At 38.6% G+C, this 22,704-nt stretch overlaps 1 protein-coding gene across 2 annotated transcripts in view; it reads left to right on the forward strand.

The window, feature by feature from the left end:
* Positions 1–22,704, forward strand: part of LOC134527538 (phenoloxidase-activating factor 3-like) — a 118,597-nt gene that overhangs the window by 90,630 nt on the left and 5,263 nt on the right. For both annotated transcript variants that reach the window (XM_063360297.1, XM_063360296.1), the window contains exons 2-6: positions 1,906–1,964; positions 11,111–11,785; positions 12,870–12,969; positions 15,343–15,533; positions 17,938–18,033. In XM_063360297.1, the coding sequence (XP_063216367.1) occupies positions 1,916–1,964; positions 11,111–11,785; positions 12,870–12,969; positions 15,343–15,533; positions 17,938–18,033 (1,111 nt within the window). In that variant the 5' untranslated portion in view covers positions 1,906–1,915. The remainder of the gene's footprint in view (positions 1–1,905; positions 1,965–11,110; positions 11,786–12,869; positions 12,970–15,342; positions 15,534–17,937; positions 18,034–22,704) is intronic.

Raw genomic sequence — 22,704 nt, forward strand, 5'->3', positions numbered from 1 at the left:
ATTTAACAGACTCACTTCGTCGGAATTGTAAATGGGAGTATTCACTATCTTGAATGCGCACTTCTTCATTTTGTCCAGGAACGTATAGGGTTTATCTTGTACGCAGTCCAACCATAAGTTATGTCTTGAAGATCCGTGCATTGCTACGTATTCTGTAACATGATTATGTTCTGCTTGATATCGCCAAGAAAAGTACTCACCAAATATATTTATATAATAGAAGTCTTTCAACATTCCACGAAATGTATATTTATCCAAGGGAACCCATTATCATTTATCTGTAATGCACCAAGCACAGACTCTACTAGGCGTCATACCAACACCCGTTTGTGTGCTTGTATGCATACGAGTCTTTAACCTAAACCGAGGAGTCGAAACATCCTCAGGTAGTCTCACAGTAGGCACACGGACTTCGCCTTTACAGTTTTTACAAGTAAAAACATGGCATTTATCGCAGCGAAACTTCATTCGAAAATGATTCTTCACGCATTTACTCCTCTCGTGTCTTTGTGCATCATGGACAAATATGAACAACATATCGTAGTAGCTGCAAGGATGTCTAGTCGTTGTCAACGGGCTTTTTTTCAGGCCTGAGCCAGGGACCTATATTTTTTGGTACCAATTCCAGGTTTACTCTTAAGCGCATCAATCAATCGCTGTTGTAGCGAAACCTTTATTTTCTGCCGCGCAGCAGGACCTCTGCACATCTTCAAGTGTATTTGAAACTTATCATTTCTTGCAAATTGCTTGCGACATTTTTTTAAACTAAAGTTTTTGCGAGGTGGATTCTTCGCACATTCTCTTTTCTCGTGTCGTCGAACATTATTGTTGTTCGGGAATATTTTGCCACAGTATGACATCGATGTTCGAAAAATGCCGAGGCACCTTCAGTGGACATCATTGATGCTATTAGTACTGCAGCCATTGAAGTCTCCTTCGCTGACGAAACGTCATTCGTCGAGGTTTCCACTGCAGCCAGCACTGCAGGCATAAAGTCTATTCTGCTGGTGGAACCACGCCTGTTAAGTCTCCTGTAGTGATGTCGTTGAACATTCATTCAAGTTCTGCGTAGTTGTTGGCATCGTCATCGAGGTCTGCATCGTCGATGGCACAATTTACAACAAGTTCGGCGTTAATGATGCTAAAGAGCTCATAGAGTTTACAGTAATAGACTATTACTAGACTAATATGTCAGACAATACTACCGAGGGATCCTTACATTGTCGCAGCTAGTAACAAACTAAGACCACCAACGTCTGGGCTATGATTATTTACTCACGATCGCTGGTATAATACAAGAGTAAAAAAACCACCATTTTTCATTTGTTTATTTGAATATATTTTAGTGACTATAAATGTAAGCTTACCAATCAGATTCGATAATGACTACAAGGCGACCGGCAATGCCTCCACCTGCATTTGGCTCCATCTCTATTTAGCTCCATTTGCACTTGGTTCCACCTGGCTGCAATGCTTCCATCTGCATTATGATCCATGTCTATCCCACAGGAACCATGATTTTTCAGGGATAAAAAAGAGCCTATGTCACTCTCCAGCCCATAAACTTTCTCTATTAAAAAAATCATGTCAATCCATTGCTCCATTGCTGCTTGAAAGATGGACCAACCAACAAACATCCTTTCTTATTTGTAATAATAAGTAAGGATTGAGTAAACAAATACCATCTACAAAATACAAAACTGTTACTGATGCATGCATAGCATAAGTTACTAAACATTCAGGTTTTTATATCAACTTTGACTAAATGACTGTTTATAAGTACTTTTATTATTTTTATTAATATTTTCGTTTCCCCAGTATGTTACATACGAATGTTATAATATGCAGCCCATTAAATCAAGTCATTGTGATATGTCAGTGTCCTAACATTTTTTTTCTTTGCAGGTTAATAGAAATGGGAGCAGTATACGACTTGAGAATTCCCATCATATTGTTCTTGATAGGTAAGCCATCTTGATTACTCAAAGCAATTTCCACTTTGATATTATTCTAAATATTCTGTGGATTAATATGCATAAAACACAGTGAATTTGGAACACGAATGTGTATAATAATAAATCAATATTTTAACTGTCATACTATACATACCTAGTATAAATATGTTTATACATACATTTATAAATATATATTAAATCAGTAAACAAATTTTATGTGTACTTTTATAACTTAAATAGGTTCACAGTGAGTGTATTTTTCTTAAATTCTTTGGTTTGGGGAAATTGGCAAAGTGTTTCTATCCCCTTTCCTCCTAAACGAAATTCTGCATACACACCTGTCAGACACTGATGGAGCCGCACAATTTAAGATTTTCGGAGGAATTTGGGCTTTAGAAAACCAATTAAAAGTAATTTCATTAAAATTGTATTCACATACTTTTAGTAGCTAACAATAATTAAGTACAGGATTTGCATTGTATCAAACATTAATTTAATCTCTAGTACTTAAAATATTTTGAATTGAACAATTATTTTAATTTAAAAAACTGCAATCTCGAGGGTTTATAACCATGCTGGTTCACTATTCGCGCTGCCTCTCACCTTGGTGCGTCATCGCAGCACAGTGTTTTTTGATGTGTAACACCTTAGTTTTTGGTATACGCACGGCTCTTGGTGGGAGTCATTTTGAGAATGCGACTTCCATCGGCCGACGGAAGTCTCATGGAACCTTTGAGAGGTTAATGGAACTTTTCCTGCACAGCTTGACTTAGAAGACTTGCCTAGTATACCTGGACGATATTATTGGGTTGGGAGATACAGTGAAGGAACATTTGCGGAATCTGCAGGATGTATTCGACAGGCTTCACCGTAAGTTGAGTCCTAAGAAGTGCTTGTTGTTCCAGAATGAGGTAACATTCCTGGAACATATTGTATCACAGGATGGAGTGTGAGTAGATCTTGAGAAGATCCGTTCTGTTAAGGAGTGGCGTCAAAATAAGAATAAGCATGAAGTAAGGAGTTTCTTAGGACTCTGTACGTACTATAGGCCATTTTTGCCTGGGTTCTCGACAATTGCAACACTACTGCATCAGCTGACCGAGGACAAGAGACAATTTTTATGGACTTCAGCATGTGAGTCTGCCTTTCAAGACCTCGAGGATATCGTGTTCATTAGCTCTATACTTGCATACCGCCATCAACATGGAGAGTATATTCTCGACACATTCAAGTGGAAAGAGGTTGGGTGCTCTACTTTCCCAGGTTCAAGATGGAAATGAACAAGTAATAGTATACTCCAGCAAAGTTTTTTCCAAGCCTGAACGCAACTATTGCATCACAAGATGAGAACCCTTGGCTGTAGTGAAGTATCTGCAAAATTTCCACACATATTAATATGGAAGAAAATTCCTTTTATGCACTGACCATGCCGCACTTATGTGGCTACTACATTTTAAGAACCCAGAAGGACAACTTGCTAGGTGGACTGAACAGATACAACAATATTATTTTCGGATAGAACACAGGAAAGGCCAAATTCACAGTAATGCCGATGCCATTGTGACCATGTGTTTGGTCACGAGACATTTCATGTTTAAATTCTACTTTGGGAAAACATTAAGGACATGAGAGAAAATACATAACCTTACCTGTTGTTACCATGTGGACATAACATCTTGCGACATCACAAGTCATAGACAGGCTACGGCTGGGTGCAGGCAACTCCAACCAAAATTCAGAAGGTTCTTTCCAAAACAGTTTCAAACTCAGGGGTACCAACTCAGATCTTAGTAAGAAGAAGAATACCACTGTGGATCGATTGTTTGGACTACAGAGAAGAACATTCTATAACATTATATTATAGTCTCCGATTTTCTGTTTCTTCCCAGACAAGTGAGAGACATAGTTGGGAAAGAGGGGGAGAAAATTTGGGGATTTGGGCCGTTAGTTATGGAGCTGCAGGACCATTACTAGACTCGCCATGGATTGTTGACATCGCATATACGCACAGAGAGAGATGATAACCCGAGAAAATGCAGGTTATTGGAGAGCTATGCATTGATTTGATATGTTCAGTAATAGCCATTAGAATATTATATAAGTGTATTTGGTAATGTTGGTTGTATTTTTGTTGGATTATGTGACAATTTTTTTGAAGTTGTTTTTACGATGCACCTTGTTGAGTTAATGTTTGAATCTGGGTGCTCGTGATTGTCATATTCAGTGCCGCAAACTGTTGGCGACCATATTTCTTTCAGATAGTTTTCCATAGCTCTCCAAGACCTTAAATTACATAAATTGTCCAAGTACATAATGTTTGTTTTCAGGATATTTGTTGCGAATAATCGCATATAAAGTAAATATTCTAGTATTATTAAGTGAGATAAAGTAACTTATGGGACATTTTTCTTGTACCTGAACCAAAATGATTGGTATCTATTTTTGTATGTATTTATATATTTATATGAATGAGGTTATGAAATGTATTTTTTATGTTGGATAATTTTGTCCAGAGATCAGAATAAAGTAACAATTAATTTAATTTACTTGTCTTGTTATGTTCTGCCACCTTCAATGTGTCAACAATTATGTTGTCTTTCCTTTGTAATTTTCTAATATGCAGGCTAGGCCCCATTTGGGCAAGCAAGCTTGCCTTGTGTATCATTACCTTGGTAAATAGAGTGGTGCTTGCAGTGGGAATTTGGGACCAGATGGGATCGGCCTCACCCTCTCCCGAAGACCTTGCAATGTTGTCTGCAACCATCGCAATAGGGCAGAGAAAAATGAGGGAATCGAAGATGTTCGCCCAACAACAACTAATTGGGAAGATAAATGGGATAATGCCAGCTTGAAAGCAGCATAGCCGCAAGATCCTGACCTGGCACATATTATAAGCTGGCTAGAGAATGGTACTGGATGTCCAATATCGCATGAGATCTCCAGTGACCGAAGAGCTGTGAAAGCTTACTGAGCAGTGGGATTTCTTTAGGATGGTGAATGGGCTACTAATGAGGGCATGGGATTGTCCAAATGGAAAAGTAGTTACAATGCAACTACTTTTTGCAAAGAGTCTAGTGGCAGAGGTGTTGAAAGAAATCCATGATGGTCACTTGGGGGTGAACTAAACTCTAGCCAAGACCTGTTAACGGTCCTTTTGGTTGAGGTGTCGCTAGGATGTGGAAACTTGGTGTAGACAATATGAAGAATGCTTGGCTAAAAAGGGGCCACAACACCGGAGTCGTGGGAAAATGAGGGCCTACAATGTAGGCAGCCCCTTTTGGACCATTTCTTAAGACTAAAGATGGTAACTGGTATGTTCAGGTAGCAACGAATTAATGCAGCAAGTGGCCAGAGGCTTTTGCACTTCCTAACAAAGAAGCCACTACCATTACAGATGCAATAGTCAACAACTTCATTTGCAGATATGGGGTACCAATGGAGTTCCACTCAGACCAAGGCCGCAGTTTTGAGTCTGCAGTTTCAAGTAGACAATATTGGAGGTGTGTTGTTTGCTGGAAATAATTAAAACCAGGACTACAGCCCTACATCCCAGTCCGATGGCATGGTGGAGAGGATTAATAGAACTCTTGAGGAACACCTTGTCAAGGTTGTGGCCAGGCATCAATAGGATTGGGATTAACACATCCAATTATTGTTTCTAATGGCATATAAATCTGCCATCCATGACTCCACTGGGCAGACCCTTGCGAGTATTGTGTTCGGACAGGAGTTGAAGCTGCCCTGTGATGTCAAGTTTGGTCAAATTCGGTTGACCTCGCAGGGAGCCGACCAGCACCACTGATAATGTAAATCGTCTTCAGGAATGAATGGCGCTTTTACATGAAGGAACTTGCAAAAATATTCGATTAGCAACGAGTCGAATGATGATGAGGTACGACCTGAAGACTAACTTTACCGTATTTTAGGGGGGCGATTTTGTGTGGCTGTACAATCCGCAACGAAGGAAGGGAAGGTGCCCTAAGCTTTAAGCAGCTTGGGAAGGCCCGTATGAAGTCTTGAAGTGGCAAAATGATGTGGTTTACTGCTTCCAGAGAGGAAAGAGGGGACGAATAAAAGTGGTACATTTGGACTGGTTGAGGGAATATTCTGGAAGGGATGCATTACTGTTCAGGACGAACAGGTTTAAGGAGGGGGCAGTGGTATAACGCAGACAGGAACTAGACACGCGCCAGTTTCGGAGCTGGCTGACGGCCCTGCCAGGCCACTGGCATCACACACAATGTCACGTGTGGTCCACTGACGTAAGGCATGCCACATGTGCCTGGTCGGATTACAAGGGTCATCGCTACCTCCTCCCCCCTCCATTCCCGCACATTGTCCGCAAAAGCCTACACTGTTCGTCTGTGCTGTCGTTGAGTGGACTATTTAGTTTAATGACTGGGTTATTCTGTTCTATTGTTTATGTCTCGTCCAAATTACCTGTTAGTTTTATCACCGAGTTCGTCAGTCACTGTGTTGCAGTTTATTTTACATTTACTGTTCTGGTTGCAACTGACTTATCGTCACTGTTATCTATCGCTGAGTGGCCTTGGGAATTTCGCGGGCTGCCGCGCAGAGCAGATGGAATTGACACCGCCCTTCTGGACTGTTCGGGTATCGGGTCGGCCCAGGATGACGTGACTCGTCATCACCGCTCTCGTCGGTTATGGAAAGACGATCTACTAGTACTTAAGCAACGGGTATTCCGCGTGAGTTCCGAGCGAGATCTGAGAGTTCGGAGAGTTCCATGAGCGAAGGGAAGTGCGACATCGGCGAAATGGTGAGAGACCACCCCCCCCCCCCCCTCCGATCCCTCTCCGTGAGTGGCGCGACGCGGAGTTCGACTGGATTGCGAGAGAGTGCGGCGACTGAGTGGCGCGAGACTGTGTGTGTGTACAAGGCGAAGTAAGGGGCGAACTACTCTTGAGCCTAGCTCCAGTGAGGAGTGCGGACTGCGGAACTTGATAGACATTGAGTGACTTGAGAATTTACATTTTTAAGTGCTACTGATTAGTGAACAAACATTTTGAAGTACAATTTTTGTAATTAATGTAAATATTAGTAATTAATATAACTGTGAAAAAACCTAATCTTGCTCTCCCATACGAACCAGTTCCTCACATTATAAATCGTAATAATATATATGTTATTTGCTTAATATCCTGTTTGAACGCCGGTGGTGTTATAAAAGGAAAAAAAGTGTTCGCAATAAGATTTTTGTGTTAATGAATCTGGGATGAGATGCCAGTTCCCGAAATATCGCAATTATTTTTTTTAATAGAAAGCCTACACTGTTCCACTGTTCGTCTGTGCTGTCATTTAGTGGACTATTTAGTTTAATGACTGGGTTATTCTGTTCTATTGTTTATGTCCCGTCCAAATTACCTGTTAGTTTTATCACCGAGTTCGTCAGTCGCTATGTTGCAGTTTATTTTATATTTACTGTTCTGGTAGCAACTGACTTGTCGTCGTTAGCCTACCATGTTCGTCTGTGCTTTCATTTTATCTGACTTTATTTCCACGTAATTATATGTTTTGTCTAAGCATGTGTAAAATTTTAAATTAGTTAATATATTATTGTTTTTTTTTTGTGTGTGAATATGCTGTATTCATATGTGTTGTACATGCCTAAAGATTTTTTCTATTACAACCAGCATAAACTAGCAATGGCATATTGTGTGAATTCATTCTTCCCTATTGCAAGACTCATTTAAAGACCGTGTCTATGTAACACAGTTGCACACTGAATCTGAAGGTAATGGTACCTTCAAGTTAATTTTGTTCTCTGAAAAGCCCATAGCCAGGATTTTGTGAAGGCAGGGGTCCAGTTTAACCATTATATAATTTTTATGATCACGTTTTCTTTATAGTTGAATATAAAAATAAAAATTTATTGTCACACTTAAATCTCAGGGAATAATAGACTTTTAGAACTCTAACGTCCACGCATGGAAATTTAATGATTTGGCTTGATAAAAGAAAACTGAATATCTATATATTTTGGTTTTTATTTAATTGTCTTTCATAATTTGTTATGCCAATTATTAGATGATTTCCGCTAAAACAAGTAAAAAGTATAAATGTACAAAGCAGCATCAAATATTCTCATTCTGTCTTTGTGTTTTTTTTTTATCATGGACTTGGTGCTCACACATTTTAGTCGAGCTGTGCAGAGGCGACTCTGGGGCCTCGCACTGGCCATTTTCTTTCTAATGGTCCTTTTCAACTAGTTTTTCTGTGATAGATAAGGCCGTTAATTTGAAAAGAAAAAAAAATTTAATCGCATTTGATTTAAGGTGCAGATCGGTACCTCTCAATTTCAGTTGCCTTTTCATGATTTCCTACAATAAAAACCGTAACTGATTTTATTGCCTCATAAAATGACACAATTTCACAGGAATTTTATCGGTAGCGTTAATAAAACTTACGTGAGAATATTTTTTTTTTCGAAAGAACATCAAAATTTTCAAAGTAAACCATAGTTTTTAAGAGTTTATTTATATAATTTCCCTGCCCAATTTATTATAAGGCTGTTCTATACCTCCTCCCTCCCAGATCCTCCCGTAAGGCCCCTCTACAAAATATTAGGACCCTGAGAAAATGGCCTAGGGCACCAACAAATCTAGGACCGCCACCGATGCTGGCATTGAGGTGGACCACCCAAACCTCGCTACAAGACACTGTGTTCATAATATAATGGTCCAGTTTCAATGGTATAGACTATTTACAACAAAAAATACATTAAATTAAAGGTAAACTAACCTAGTTTTTTCTTTCAAATGTTCATCATGCCACCTATAGTTATACGGCACACATTCAACCTAAAGTCCAATTCTTCCCACAACTTGGTTAACACATCCGGAGTAATGGAAGCAATAGCCTCTTCAATTATGTGTCTCAACTCTGGCAAGTCATTAGGTAGCAGCAGAACGTAGGCACGATCTTTTATAAAGACCCAACGGATAAAATCGCATGGTGTTATTTCAGGCGAACGTAGAGGCCAGCGAAAAAGAGCTCTGTTGTCTTGACCATCATTACCAATCCAACGGTCAGGTACTTCGACAATTAAACCTTAACGAAACGCACGTTGAACTGAAATTACAGATTCACTCTTAGCAAAAACTGAACAACACGAAACGCTTTACGCTCAAGAGTCACCATTTTTTGTAGGTGGTACTAGAAGCGAGAAAACAACAAAGCTGGACTCGCCCATGCACTTGTCTAAAACTGTTTTGAGTTATTCTTTAATTGTGGCCTTGAACCAATACTCTACAACACTTACAGTTGATACTATTAAAATTTATAACTGGGACAATCTTTTATGGACATATGGTAGTGTGACCCCGAGGGTCCATTGCAACGATAAATCCCATTTAAGCTTACGACCAGTGACAATAGGCACTGACCTCTCTTCCTAGATAAACTATACATCGTTTAGATGATTGCTCTCCCTTATGGTTTGTTTACCCAGCCCTCTTACCATTAGCCCTACCGGCATGGGGCCCCCATGTGCGAGGATACGGAATACGCCGTTTACGCAATCGGGAAAGGTTTTAGGGCTCTGGCTATGACCAGGGGCTGAGGTTACCCATCCCAGCCTAGTCATCACCTCAGCCCCCACCCCCTCCAGCTCGCTCAGCTAACCAGACAGTTGGCTGTGTCCTAAGTCTTTAGACCTTATCAGCACTGCTGGTGCCTACCCCGATCTACCACATCACACTGGAACCCCTCAATCACCCTGTGAACCTGTGGTCCGGTGGAGTCCTATCCAACCTCTCCTAGCTGTTCAGGCTAGTAACCGGAGCTGTGTCGTCGCTCAGAATGTTGACTCATCAAAGGACGACGTGCCTTCCTGCAGGAAATGGGAGTCAGAATGAGTAATGAGTAGACTGAGGCCGTTCCAGGGCTGGGCATGCAGGTCTACCTCCAGAACCCCCGCGACCAGCTGGGTCCCCTGCCGACCCATTTAATTTTTATTTTATTTTAGTTATTTGTCTCGTTTTCCATGAAAAAAAATGGACATCAATAGGGAAAGGAAGAAGTGAATTTTTATTAGCATTTATTTTTAAGTCCTGGTCAAGGTGTAACTTTGCGGACATCGATTTGATATCCATTTCGACATTCGATTTTGTACTAAAAAAAATTTTTATATGTTTTAGTTGCACATATAATGACGCGATTTTATCGCTGCTTTATCGTTAGCATTTATAAAACTAACCCGAGTATACATTTTTAGGGAATAATAGCTATATTTATTAAGATGAATAAAAAAATATTGTCGAAGAAATTTAAGTTCCAGGTCTACTCAAAAATGTTGTTTTAAAAAAATATATATTTTTCAAATTTTTCCGGGAGAGAGATTTCAGAACACCGTCCTCCCCATTTTTTTTTTTCGCTGGTGGATTCTCCGTTCACCCCCCCCCCCTCTCCTCTCTTTTTTCTCAGGCATTTGCAAAGGCCCCTCTCCAAAATATTCTTCTTCAAGTGCCATCTTTAAGATGGTTGGCAACCATCGTGGATATCCGAACTAGAACCCAGCCATGATCATTTTTCTGATGATATAAGCGAGTATATTTAATTCACTGGTTTCTTGTTGCCATATGCATCCTATGCTGTTGACCATCGAGTAGTTAATCCGACTTCTGGGGAAGTTTTTTTCCCCTACAAGGACAAGAGGGTGCTCTGTACCTATACCAGCTCGGCCGTTCCCCAAGAGACGGTTGGCACTTGTTAGCGAGAGTCTCCTTATCCCAGGAGTCAGAATATTAGAGTCCCGCAATAATAAATGGTCCAGAACTTCGCAAAGTTGATTGCTACCACTGTGAGCAATAAACCGTATTTTAATAGCTACTGCAATATATTCAAGGGGTAATTGATAACTGGTCAATGCTGACACTATTGTGATATGTTTACAGCAGTGTTTAAAATCCCCTTCATTTTAATTACTCGTAACTCATGTTACACATTATTTATGTTTGTCGGAATAAAATATCTGTCCCTTATATGGGCAGTTTCAACTGAATCAGTGCCAGAATTTCACATATTGCATGTAATCACTGTCTCACTGGGAATAACTATTATTTTAGAAAGTTTTGTAATGCATAGATCCTCGGGAGTTTAGTAAAATAACAGTATTGTTTTGTTTGTTTGTGCAGCTCTCATGGTGGACGGAGGAGTGGTCACGCAGAAGTGTCTCGAGCCACTGAAATGTATCCCCTTTCCCGAATGCAGTGGTGGTGACCAGCGAGGAGACGACATAGTCTTCATCTGCGAAAGAAGCAGACGGGATGACGACAGGGTGTGCTGTCTCCCGCCACCTCCAACTGACCCAGTCCACGACACTTCTGGGCATCCAGGATGGAAACCGAACGAGGCTGAAAGCAAAGCCCCTGAGCAGATCCCCGTTTCAGGCCGGGGCACTGAGGACCCCATAATTCCAGATCCAGATCCTCCCGGCTGGACTAACTCTCGCGATGGCGCTACGTATCGAAGCAATGGAACTGCAGATTCCCGCAACAGGTCACACATCACTGTGTACCCTTCGCACGGTGGATCAGAGAGTTCGCGTCACAGCGCTGATGGTTCTTCCAAGAGGATTTCCACGCCAGCAATACTTCCTGACTCAACGGTCGCGCGTGAGCATGTGACCTCGAACAACTCCAGCACGCCTTCTTCAGGGGCTGCCACCGGCTGCTGCAGTCAGGGTGTGAATCAGAAAATGAAGTTGTTGCCACAGGAGGGCTGTGGGCTATCCACGTCCAACAGGATTACCAATGGCCAGGATGCATCTTTCGGCCAGTTTCCATGGATGGCTCTGCTTGGCTACAGACGTAATAACCCCACTTCGGTAATAATAGTCAGTAGTATGAGTAAAGCACACAAAACATCTGATTTTTTTTAAACTTAAAAAATTAGTTCACCATTTCCTTCAGTAATAAAGATCGCATGCATTCGTGGTCATTGTCTGGAGTTGCTTGACTTCTGGGTTGTAGCCACGATAAATGCGAAAATATCACCGACGTTCGGTCGACACAGTCGCCATCATCAGGGAGACGTTATCTACGGAGATCTCAGTAGATAGCTGTTCCCAGGTGATGGCAAAAGCAACGTCGGTGATATTTTCGCTAACGACGCTGCTACAACCCAGAAAACAAGCAAATTCTTTTCCTTCAGTTATTAACATGTTAAAACCGTCTACTATAAACAATTCTTTTTTTTTTTAATTTTAACACAAATGTTTGTTTCCTCATGTAATTGAATGGACATTCAGTTAACATATATATTTTGTATGAGCTCAGATAACCTGAAATACAATTTTAATTTCATATTGATGTAATTATTAGAAATTGTTTGGTGTGACTAATTTGGTTATGCCTCATTTAGTTTATGTGGTACAATACCATTTTGGCATAATTATGGTAGAGTTTCATTTTATCACTGCTATACAAATCTAAAAATAATTATTTTAATTGTTCAATAAGTCATACCTTTAAAATACTGGCTTTCACCACTTTAAGTAAATTTATAGCATATTTCGTCAAGCTAAAGCTTAATCATTTTAATACTGTACGATATATTTGAAATGTTTGTTTAACTCATATGAGGGGAGTCTTGGTACATAAAAGAAACAATTTTTGATGCAACCAATTTTCTTTGTGCATGTCACTTAAGCAATTGTTATTTAAACTAGGTTTGACCTTGTTTTCTACTTTAGCTGTAAAATCGTGCATGTAACTGTGTATTTACTTCTATTTTGGCTATAGTATTGTTAAAACTTATACTATGTTATTGTTGCAATTTAATCTGTCATTTGTGCCACTAGACCTGTAGTATTGATATTTTTAGTTTCGTTGTTGTCATTGATACTTGATTTGTGAATTTGTAACCACTTGAACTATAGTATTGTTGTTTCAGTGAGAGATGGCACCGTAAGTTTTCTGTGCGGAGGAACACTGATAAACCGGCGGTATATCCTCACAGCCGCCCACTGCTTGGAGCCTGAGGGGGCTGTCTTGTACGTACGCCTCATTCCTTGCAGTAGTTGGTTGAAACTATCAAAACTCTAGTTAATGTACTGTTGAGCTATTTATTTATTTCCGTTGCGTATTATTCCTACTTGCGAATGAATGAAGTACGTCTTGTTGACATCCAGGTATTTAAGAGAGATAATGAATAAACCACTGAAATTGAGCAACAACGAAATTCATCTTTGAGGGGAATGAGAGCACCTCGAGAAAACTGATCCGCTCACAGCAACGTCCACTACGTTTGCCACTTGTGAAATAAACGTGTTTTAACTTAATCACCCTTGTTTATGAAATATGTTTAATATTCTTGAATTTGATCTGTAAAATGTATATATATATATGTATGTGTGTTTGTTTGTTTGTTATATTATGATTGTTTGTCCCTTTTGCGTTCCTAAACTATTCATCCGATTGCGATTACACTTTGCACACCTGACCTTTGAAACACGGGGAAGGTCACTGTCTACGTGAGATTTCAATAAAGTAAATTCTTTAAAGCAGAATTTCATTATTCTTGATGTTATTTTGCCATTTCATTGTTAACGCATCGTTCATCCGATCTCTATGAAATTTTGCACACTTGGCCTTAGAAGCACGAGGAAAGTTACTGTCTACAACGTACAATGGCGCGCGAGTCGTATCGGATAATTATCAGTAAATATTTTATGACAGTTCCTCTTTTCTACGGTCCGGACAATAATGGTGGCACGCGAGTCTTATCCATGGGGGTATTATTCTAAGAAAGTGGGTGTCTGTTCTGAAGTTGAAGTCAACTGATTAGCAATTAGATAGCAAAACAAATAGTAGATGTATAAGGGCTAATATTTGTGCATTTTTGTTTGTCCCGTATGCGTTGATAAACCATTCATCCGATTGCGGTGAAACTTTAGTGAATTGTTATGCGCATGCCCGCGAAGGTTTTTCAAGTAGTACAAACATTTTACAGTATGTGTTGCGCGAATATTTTCAAGATGTGTTTATTTCACATTGTTTAGCGGCAGTTTATGTCATTTCATTGTGTGAGGACGCACTCATGACTGAATTGAATTAAATATGAAAGAAGATAGAGAGAGGTAGAATGATATAGAGATGTAGAGAAAGGGGGAGATAGAGAGGTATAAAGAATGATATAGATATAGATAAAGAGATAAATTGATGTATAGATATACAGACATATATAGAGATAGAGGTACATGGAGATAAAGGTATATTGATGAGAGAGATAGAGATACTTTGGGATATATATTTACATAAATATATATAAAGAGGTAGAGAGAGGTAGAGGTGTGTGTATATATATATAAATGTAGATAGAGAGATAAAGAAATGTATAGAGGCATAGATATATATAGATAATTAGAGTGGGATAGGGATATGCTTTGTATAGGTGTTCCAACTTGAAACAAATTACAAAAAAAAATTGTACGATGCATTGAAATGCTGCTAGGCATTACCTAGTATTAAGAGGAGGAGTAGCAGCAGTGTCAATAAATGATTTAATATACCATCACTCTGATAAAGGTTGCACTAGAAGCTCTTCGTGAATCGGGTTGCTTTTCATTATGTTTGTTATTAAAACAAACAAAAAAATACTGAAAAAATTAATTTAAGTGTTTTAATTTTAAAAATTAAATATTATATACACATACATACATTCTACAGCTCTGCGACTCTTTACTTCTCTTATTATTGTTGATTCTGTTGCGAATGAGCAAAAAACACAGTGGCAAGCATTCCCCCTACTTTATTCTCACTTTTTCCTGAACTAAGTTATATTCCTAGTCCACACACACACTCCTCCTCCAGTAAATTCAATTCCCCTATCGTTCTCACAATCATAGCATTCATTCCCCTTGCAGTTTCTCTTCGCTCCTTAAAGACCTTCCTAATGTTCTTTCTCCTACTTATAGGCTTCCCCATCAGAACTTGATACATCTCACCCCACCCTCCCACCCAACTCAGCACTTGGTACATCCTAACTAGCCTCTCCTCCTGCCTGTTCTTTAGGTTCTCCCATCCCATTTCCTTCATCAGCCCTGTTGGGCTTTTTAGATGCATTCCCCTTTCATCACCATCAACTCTCCTTTACCTTCCCTTCACCCACCTAGCTGCTTTTCTCTGCACCCCCTCCAGCTCCCACTCCAGCACTACTGTATATGAGTCATGCACTGCCACTGCGTACTCCAGCATGGAGCGAACCATTGATGTATAGGCCTTTTTCTTTAAAACACAGCTTCCTCCCCTAAGCACTCGTCCAATCTCCGATCTACTCCACCATTCTTCTGTCTCTTACGACTCCTTCCACTTTCTCCATCAATTTCTCACGAGGAACCATTGCTTTTAACCTATGGCTGTTGCAGGGAGGTAGTGAGGTTAGGGGAACATAACCTCGCTACCGAGCCCGATTGCGACCAGATGTTGCACTACTGCGCTGATCCAGTCGTAGATGTTCCTGTGGAGACTGCGATTCGTCACGAAATGTTTAACAGCCCATACCTCAAGAACGACATTGCGCTTCTCAGACTGCAGGTGCCCATCAACATGACCACAGGTTTGACTCTACTTGACCACAACCATAGACCAATCAGGGAGATAAGTTGCGAAATCAAGCTGTGAGGGGAAAAATGTTGCCTCCAAAATTGTACTGCCTATATTCAAATAGATTTTAATCATTATTTTGGACATGCGCCATTGCTAGTTTGCACTATTTCATAGAGAAACCCGGAAGAATGGACAAAGAAATATGAATACACAAACACACATCAAACAAGCCAAAACCAGTCTATGTTAAAAGTTAAATGTATAGTTAGCACAGACAATTCCATAGAATGAATAAGTCAGTACAGCACAGACGAACTCAGTGGGCTGACAATACGAGACAATTGCCACAAAAATGGCAAATATAGACAAACTACAACCGTGGACAACACAGCGACAGACAGAGGAACCCGCCGATGATAATAAAAAGATAATCTGAACAACACGCCTACCTAGTATCATCGTTGAGTTCATCTGTATGTTACTCTATTGTCCAATTTTGTTGTTTATCTGTACAAGGGTTATCTGTAAAGTTTCCGACCTCAACATGAAGATGGCAGCATTCGTCAACAAAAATTGTGAATTTGTTTGCGCATGCTTTGGAATATACTCTCTGAAATTTCAGCCATTTTGGACGCGCAGTTGTTTTTCAGCAATAGTTTGACTAAGTCTGTGCAAATTAGTTGTTTACGAAAGTGATGGCCTCCTCATTCGACAAAAATCTCTGTCCTCCGAGCGAAACTTTTAGCCTAGGGAACAAAAAAAAATTCAATTGTGTTTGCATCTGGTGAGTAAGGAGGGTGGTCAGGATGTTCAAATCTCAATTCTTAGGTTTTCCCCGTGGTAATCGTTGAGGTGTGAGCTAGTGAATTGTCTTGGCGAAACCATTTTTTTTTTTTTTGGTTTCTGCAAGTGTTGCCTTTTTCTGCAATTTATACTTTCAGTTTATCAAGTAACTATGCGTAGTATGCACCTGTCGTTTTTTTCTTTCTTCATTTTTCAAGATATTTGGTTAAGACAATTCCACAACTATCCTAGAAAACAGTCACCACCACTTTCCCAGTCTTTGCCCTTTTTTTGGAGCTGATTCCCCCATCGCAGTTTTTGGTGTCGCAAACGTTCATTGTCACCCAAGTTGATACGGCCGTTTTTTTTAATTCAGATGCCCAAAATATCACTGTGGTAAATTATGATGCAGAGTCTTAGTACACAGCGTCCAAAACGTATTTTATTTGCGTAGGCGTATTAGCCTTTCAAAAACAAATATTCAATGACAGCTCGGTAATCAATTTTCCATTTTCACAAAAACACGCGCATCGACTCACGCAAACGATTGTTAAAAAACAAATGCATGTTTACAATAACTTAAATTTCAGAGAGTACATTACAAAGAATGAGCAAACACATTCCCCAATTTTTGTTGATGAGTGCTTCCATCTTCATATTGATGTCGGAAACTTTTCTGATAACCCTCTTTTTTTAATGTTTTTGTTGCAAATGTCTCGTCGTCAGCCCACAATGTTCGTTTGTACTGTGATATTGTTCTGAATAATTAAGTCTACGGAATTTTCTGGGATATCAATACATTTAACATCGCCTGATTTGGGCTTGTTTTCTGTGCGTTAGTGTATTCATCCTTATTTGTCCGTTCTCCGGGTTTTCTCTATGACATGCAGTGCAAACTAGCAGTGGGGTATGACTAAAATACTTTAAATTTTACCCTTTGCAAGAATCATTCCAAGAACATATATGCAAATAAAACTTACAAAAACTCTTGGTCATTTGGCTGCAGCAGTTTCATTGTTGATGCTAAAAATTTTCATAGCACTTTGTATGTCCGAGTTTTACTGCAGCTAGTGTTGTAAAACTAACGACTGTTTAATCAAATTTTATACTCTGTTCAAATACAACTTAGCATTTAATAATTCTATCAAAGACTTACAATACCAGGCTTTATCCGAGAGTTCCGAAGATAAATCCCGGAAAACACAATGTTATTCTTCAGTAGCTGGTAAGGTTTTTCTAGCTTTTCAGAAATCAACTTGTAAGTTATACGACTGTTAAAATTGTTCTGAACTAAAGACTCAAGGAGGATAGAGCTCGGGTTCGCCTTGTGGTTGGTTTAGGTATTCTAAGTTGTGAACATTTTCTTCGCCTCATGCCTTTGCTTTCACTTAGCGGGAGTCATAGAAACATCTTGTCTACTCTACTCTGTTTACCCGCTAAATTTTCCCCACCCTGAATACATGATTTCATACTTATTTTAAAAAAATAATACAGCTTTCTCATGTTTCAACCCTGGACTCCATTATAGCATTTTAAGTTCCATGCATAATAATGTAAAACCATACCTATATACATCGATCTTGTATGAAGGAAACGTAACATTGCTAGTGTTCCTTTGTCTACTTTCGCAGAGTACATTCGGCCCATCTGCCTTCCTTTTGGTCTGAACGTCACTGGGCTGGAAGAAAAGAAATACCATATTGCTGGCTGGGGAAAAACTGACTACTGTGAGTGTTTCAATATTCATGCATAGCACTTTTTCCCGTTTAAATTTAGTACACAAATAATTCATTGTTTGGGCCATATTGTATTGTTTGGTTTTAACAATTAAAAATAACATAAAGAAATATATTTGTACCAATTTAAAACATATCTGTCTCCAGATATGTTATTATGATGATCCAGTGATATCTGCAACACTATACCTTATGATACTAGAAATTACTAGACAAATAATTATTCAATTTTATAATTCATGGCAGTGTAATAGCCCTATTTTTATTTATTAATTTTGTAAATCTTGTTTAGAAACATTTGCTTTAAAGTGGGTTGATAGTTACATTTTTTCATAAGTTATAATAAAGTTTTGTTTGTATCGGTTATTATCTATATTTTTTTTCATTTTTTTGGGAATTTATAACATTATTGAGTAAGTAAATGTTTTATCTTTGCTGCCATAAAGTATGGGAGAAACGCTCCAGTATTAATTTGCAGTAAAATATTATATAGCCAATTAGACATGTCATCTCTTTTGAGGGGCGAATAACTGTTTGAACCAAAGGAGCTCCATTTTATTTTCTGACTCCATTAATCAGTGCTATCAGTTCTAAATAGGTGATACAGTAAATATTTTTGTATTAAATTATTTTCCTATTTCGTCATAATATTATCATATTTGCTAAAATTTGCTAAGATTATATTTTTAAGAAAATTACCTTCCTTTAAGACGAAATAGGAAAATAATAACATACAAAAATATTTACTGTATCGCCTAGTAGACAGGTGACGACATTTTGTGTTTGCAGGGTAATGCAGTTATAAATATTTTGGTATCATTAATAGGTTTATTTCATGTTAGATACTTTTTTTATTTTTTCGGTTTTTTTTTTCTGGGGTGGATAATTGTTTGCCTCCTCCTATACCACGCTTCTAAATACACCAGTAAAGTATAAAATGTGACATATTGTTCTGTAATTTACCATACCTACCAGGAATTACAAATTGTAAAGGTCTTTGCCATGGATATCTCTCCGGCATATGTCTAAAGGAAAAATTAAATGCGCCACCAAATGTATGCATCTTTCTTAGTAAACTGTTTGCACACAGCGCCAATTACAGACGCTGTTATACAGTAACAAGTGTTACTGAAGATCTGAGAATCATTTTTTTTTAAGTACTAACATTGCTTTTTATAAACAAGACTGTTTTTTTATAAATACAAAAGTTCTCTTGATTCGGTCTAGTTATTGAGTATTGATTCCTATATTGGTTGAACGATCCGGTCTAAAAATATACTGTCAAAGCATTATTAATTTGACTGGCATTTTGAGGCCAATGTCGGATAATTGGGATACTTGGGAAGCAAATGTCAGATATAATCTGGCATTAATTGACACTATTACTTTCTTGTTAAATCACTGTTTAACCTGATTCATACCAACACCATGTTAGATGATCGATTAGAATAAAGTATCTAAGATACTATTTTATACATTTTTTGAAGTGGGGGAGAGCCGGACAAAGTGGCCATGGCGGGCAAAGTGGTCGCAGGGGCTACTGAGGTGGTGAGGTGCTGCCATGGCCAGGGGAACGCCTCAACTTATTCCTCTCGATGCTATCAGTCACTATGAGAAGGCCTGTCCTGTTGGCGTGTCGTTTATCGAAATTATTATAATTTTTGTGGTTTTTTTTTTATCCTGATGTAAGGTTAGTACTCAGTTTGGTATTTCTTACCATGGAACCAAGTCAGTAGTATATAAAAGGGGCTCCTGCAGCAGGTTCCAGGTTGAGGTGTGGGGGTGGGGTCAATGTCCGACGATCATGATGTCACTGTGGACAACTCGGATGACCTTGACCTTTACATTGACCCCGGCGGCCAAATTGGATCCAACATTTGGTTTTTCCACCATCTTTAAATTCTATGATTTTTCCACCATCTTGGAATCGAATGCCTCACTCCCTAGTGTTGCACTTTTCGTTATGGTTGTCAGATTGTTTGTAATTTTCACCCAATAAAAGTGATTTTTTTTAACTTATAAAAAATTAATTAAATTTTGATAAAATTAACTTTCATCATTTTTTAAAACGTCCGCTATTTTTAAAAAATTCCACCATTTTGAAATTTAGAATTTGTTTTGAGCTAGAAATTCGGGGAAAAATTTTGAAATTCATAAAAAATAACTTAATAATATTTTAATAATAAAATTTATAAATAAAAAAATTTACTACGTTAAAATCCGGCGATTTCATTCGATTAAAAATCGTGACCTATCTTTTCACGCAAACCACTGGCATACTGAAGTCTCACCACTAACGCCATAGCAAATATTCCGCCAGCTAAGATTACGTCTTGGCGGCCATATTGTTTTTCGTCTTCTGGAGGCCGCTATTTTCTTTTACTCTGCTAGAGGCTGATGCCACCATATTATTTCTTTTTTTTTCCCGCTAGAGTACAGGAATAATTTGTTACTGCAGCATCCGCCATCTTGAAATTTGGTCTCCATGATGAAAATCTTTCATTATTAAGCTATAAATTTGGAGAAAAATTCCAATTTCATCAACAAAATCACTTGTTAAATAATAAATGATTTGATAGCCTTTGTTCGATCCCTGACTGATACAAAGATTACTAATAAAATGATAGTTTCGAGAAATAAAAACACCACAAATTTACAAATAACAATTTATTACAGAATTCATAATTTCTAAAAGAACAAAAAAAAAGCAAATTACAAGTGTTTCTCGATTTCTGCATTTGCTACCCACGAATTAAAACGATGTAGGAAGCCCCACCACTTAAAGTATTATGGACCATTTCTTCGTTTGAGAATCTTCTCCACCAAGTACATATCGGGATACATTGTAGACTGAAGTTGTTCGGCATAAAAGCCACCACGAAAAGGGTTATGGATTAAAACTTTGAGGTGGTAGGTCCTAGGCACCAATTCTCGAACATAGGTCACAAAGAAAAGTTCGGGACTCCAATTCGCGGTGAAACCTTTCTCAAAGACGTATTTATGATTCGAAATCCGCACAATGTAATTGACGTTAGCTTTAGGTTTTCGTGTTAGTAAACACTGTTTGAAGCAAGTGATCCTCTTTACGTCTTGGGCTTAATTTTCGTAGTAGAATGCACTGTAGAATTGTATTGGCTTATTAGTTTCGGAAAGATATCAAGCCACTTGTAATTTTCGTTAGCCGTAAATTGTCGCCACATGTTGGTGCGCAAAGTTTAGTAAAACCTTTCGACAACAGAGGCTTTGACATTACTATGACATTATTGTTTGGTGCAAAAATTCTTCATTAAAGCCTTGAAGTAGGCATTGTAGAATTCTATGCCGAGATGCGTTTGCAGGTGCGTAGGTACACGTCCATCACGCATAATGTTTGTATTGGTCTTGGTTAAGTGAAAACATTCTTCGATTTCACAGGTATGGTCCAAGCGAACTTGTTATACACATCGATGACTGTCAACATATACTTAAAACCTTTATTCATTCGGGAGTATGGTATCATTTCAGCAAGGTCCGCCTGGAATAACTCCTTAAATCCACTTACTACGATTTTGTGACGAATATATTTCCGTTTTATAGGAGTGTGAAGTTCACGAGCAATTCCGATTCGACTCATTCTATGTAGCCGGCTTCCCACAGTTCTTCGAGTATGGAGACTGTGCGAATAGTTTCCTGCACTAAGCGAAGCAAGTACTATTCTTAGCCTGTGTACCAATTCGTCTGGGTTGTCCCAATATACATAGACAAAGCTCAGACCACTTTCTAACTTTTTAAAACCTTCACCATGTAATTTTAGTACACTGAAGATATTGTTGAGGATGTCGATATTTCATGATCTTCGTCTTTATATATGCCGCTTACTGGGTCGTTATCACGAAAATGTGCAGGAATTGTTTCTAGAAGCTTTTTACACTCTTTCAAATCTTCCTGGGAATAGCCTTTAGGTTCCCTACGAAACAGAAATTCCTACAGGCCGGAATTCCCGTGTTTTGTACTCTTCTACGCAAATATATTTCGTGGTAAAAAGTCTTTCTTTAACACCGAGGATTCACCTATTATTTTTTCTGTACACTATGTAGGTTGTGTCATTATTCCGACTCATGAAAGATCTGAAGTATGGGCAGACGATTGCATTAACTAGTCCTTGCTTTTATAATTTGTTCTCGTGCAAAGACTCTATATTCGTAATGTCCTCTTCTTCATAAGGTCATTCATATTTCCTCTTTGTAGTAGGCATCTTGTCATCAACTTCTTTCTTTATGGTTGGTTCTTCCTTATTTTAACTTCGTCGAGACGACAAGTGATTGGTTTAAATATCTCATTTTCTATTTCACGTGCAAGTTTGGCTCTTCTAGCAAGTAGATATTTTTTCACGAACAGACTTTATAGCAAGATCTCTGGCCAAGTCCGACATTGTACTGGCTGAAAACATATTGCAATACTTCATTTTATAATTTTTATTCGTCCGCAGAAACTTCTTCGCTGTGCTTAGCATAATCAGTTTTTTTTGTTGCCAAATGAGTTAGTGATGCATTCAGGCTACTTTTAAAAGTCCTCAGATCGTCATATCTTTGCGCATTCCAAACTTATATCATGTCATGTCGACAGGAGTTCAACCCCCCCCCCCCTTTTAGCCCTAAATATTTAATTAAATTTCTTATTCAT

The sequence above is a fragment of the Bacillus rossius genome, chromosome 1 (genome assembly GCF_032445375.1).
Source record: "Bacillus rossius redtenbacheri isolate Brsri chromosome 1, Brsri_v3, whole genome shotgun sequence".
Classification (NCBI taxonomy): Eukaryota; Metazoa; Arthropoda; class Insecta; order Phasmatodea; family Bacillidae; genus Bacillus; species Bacillus rossius.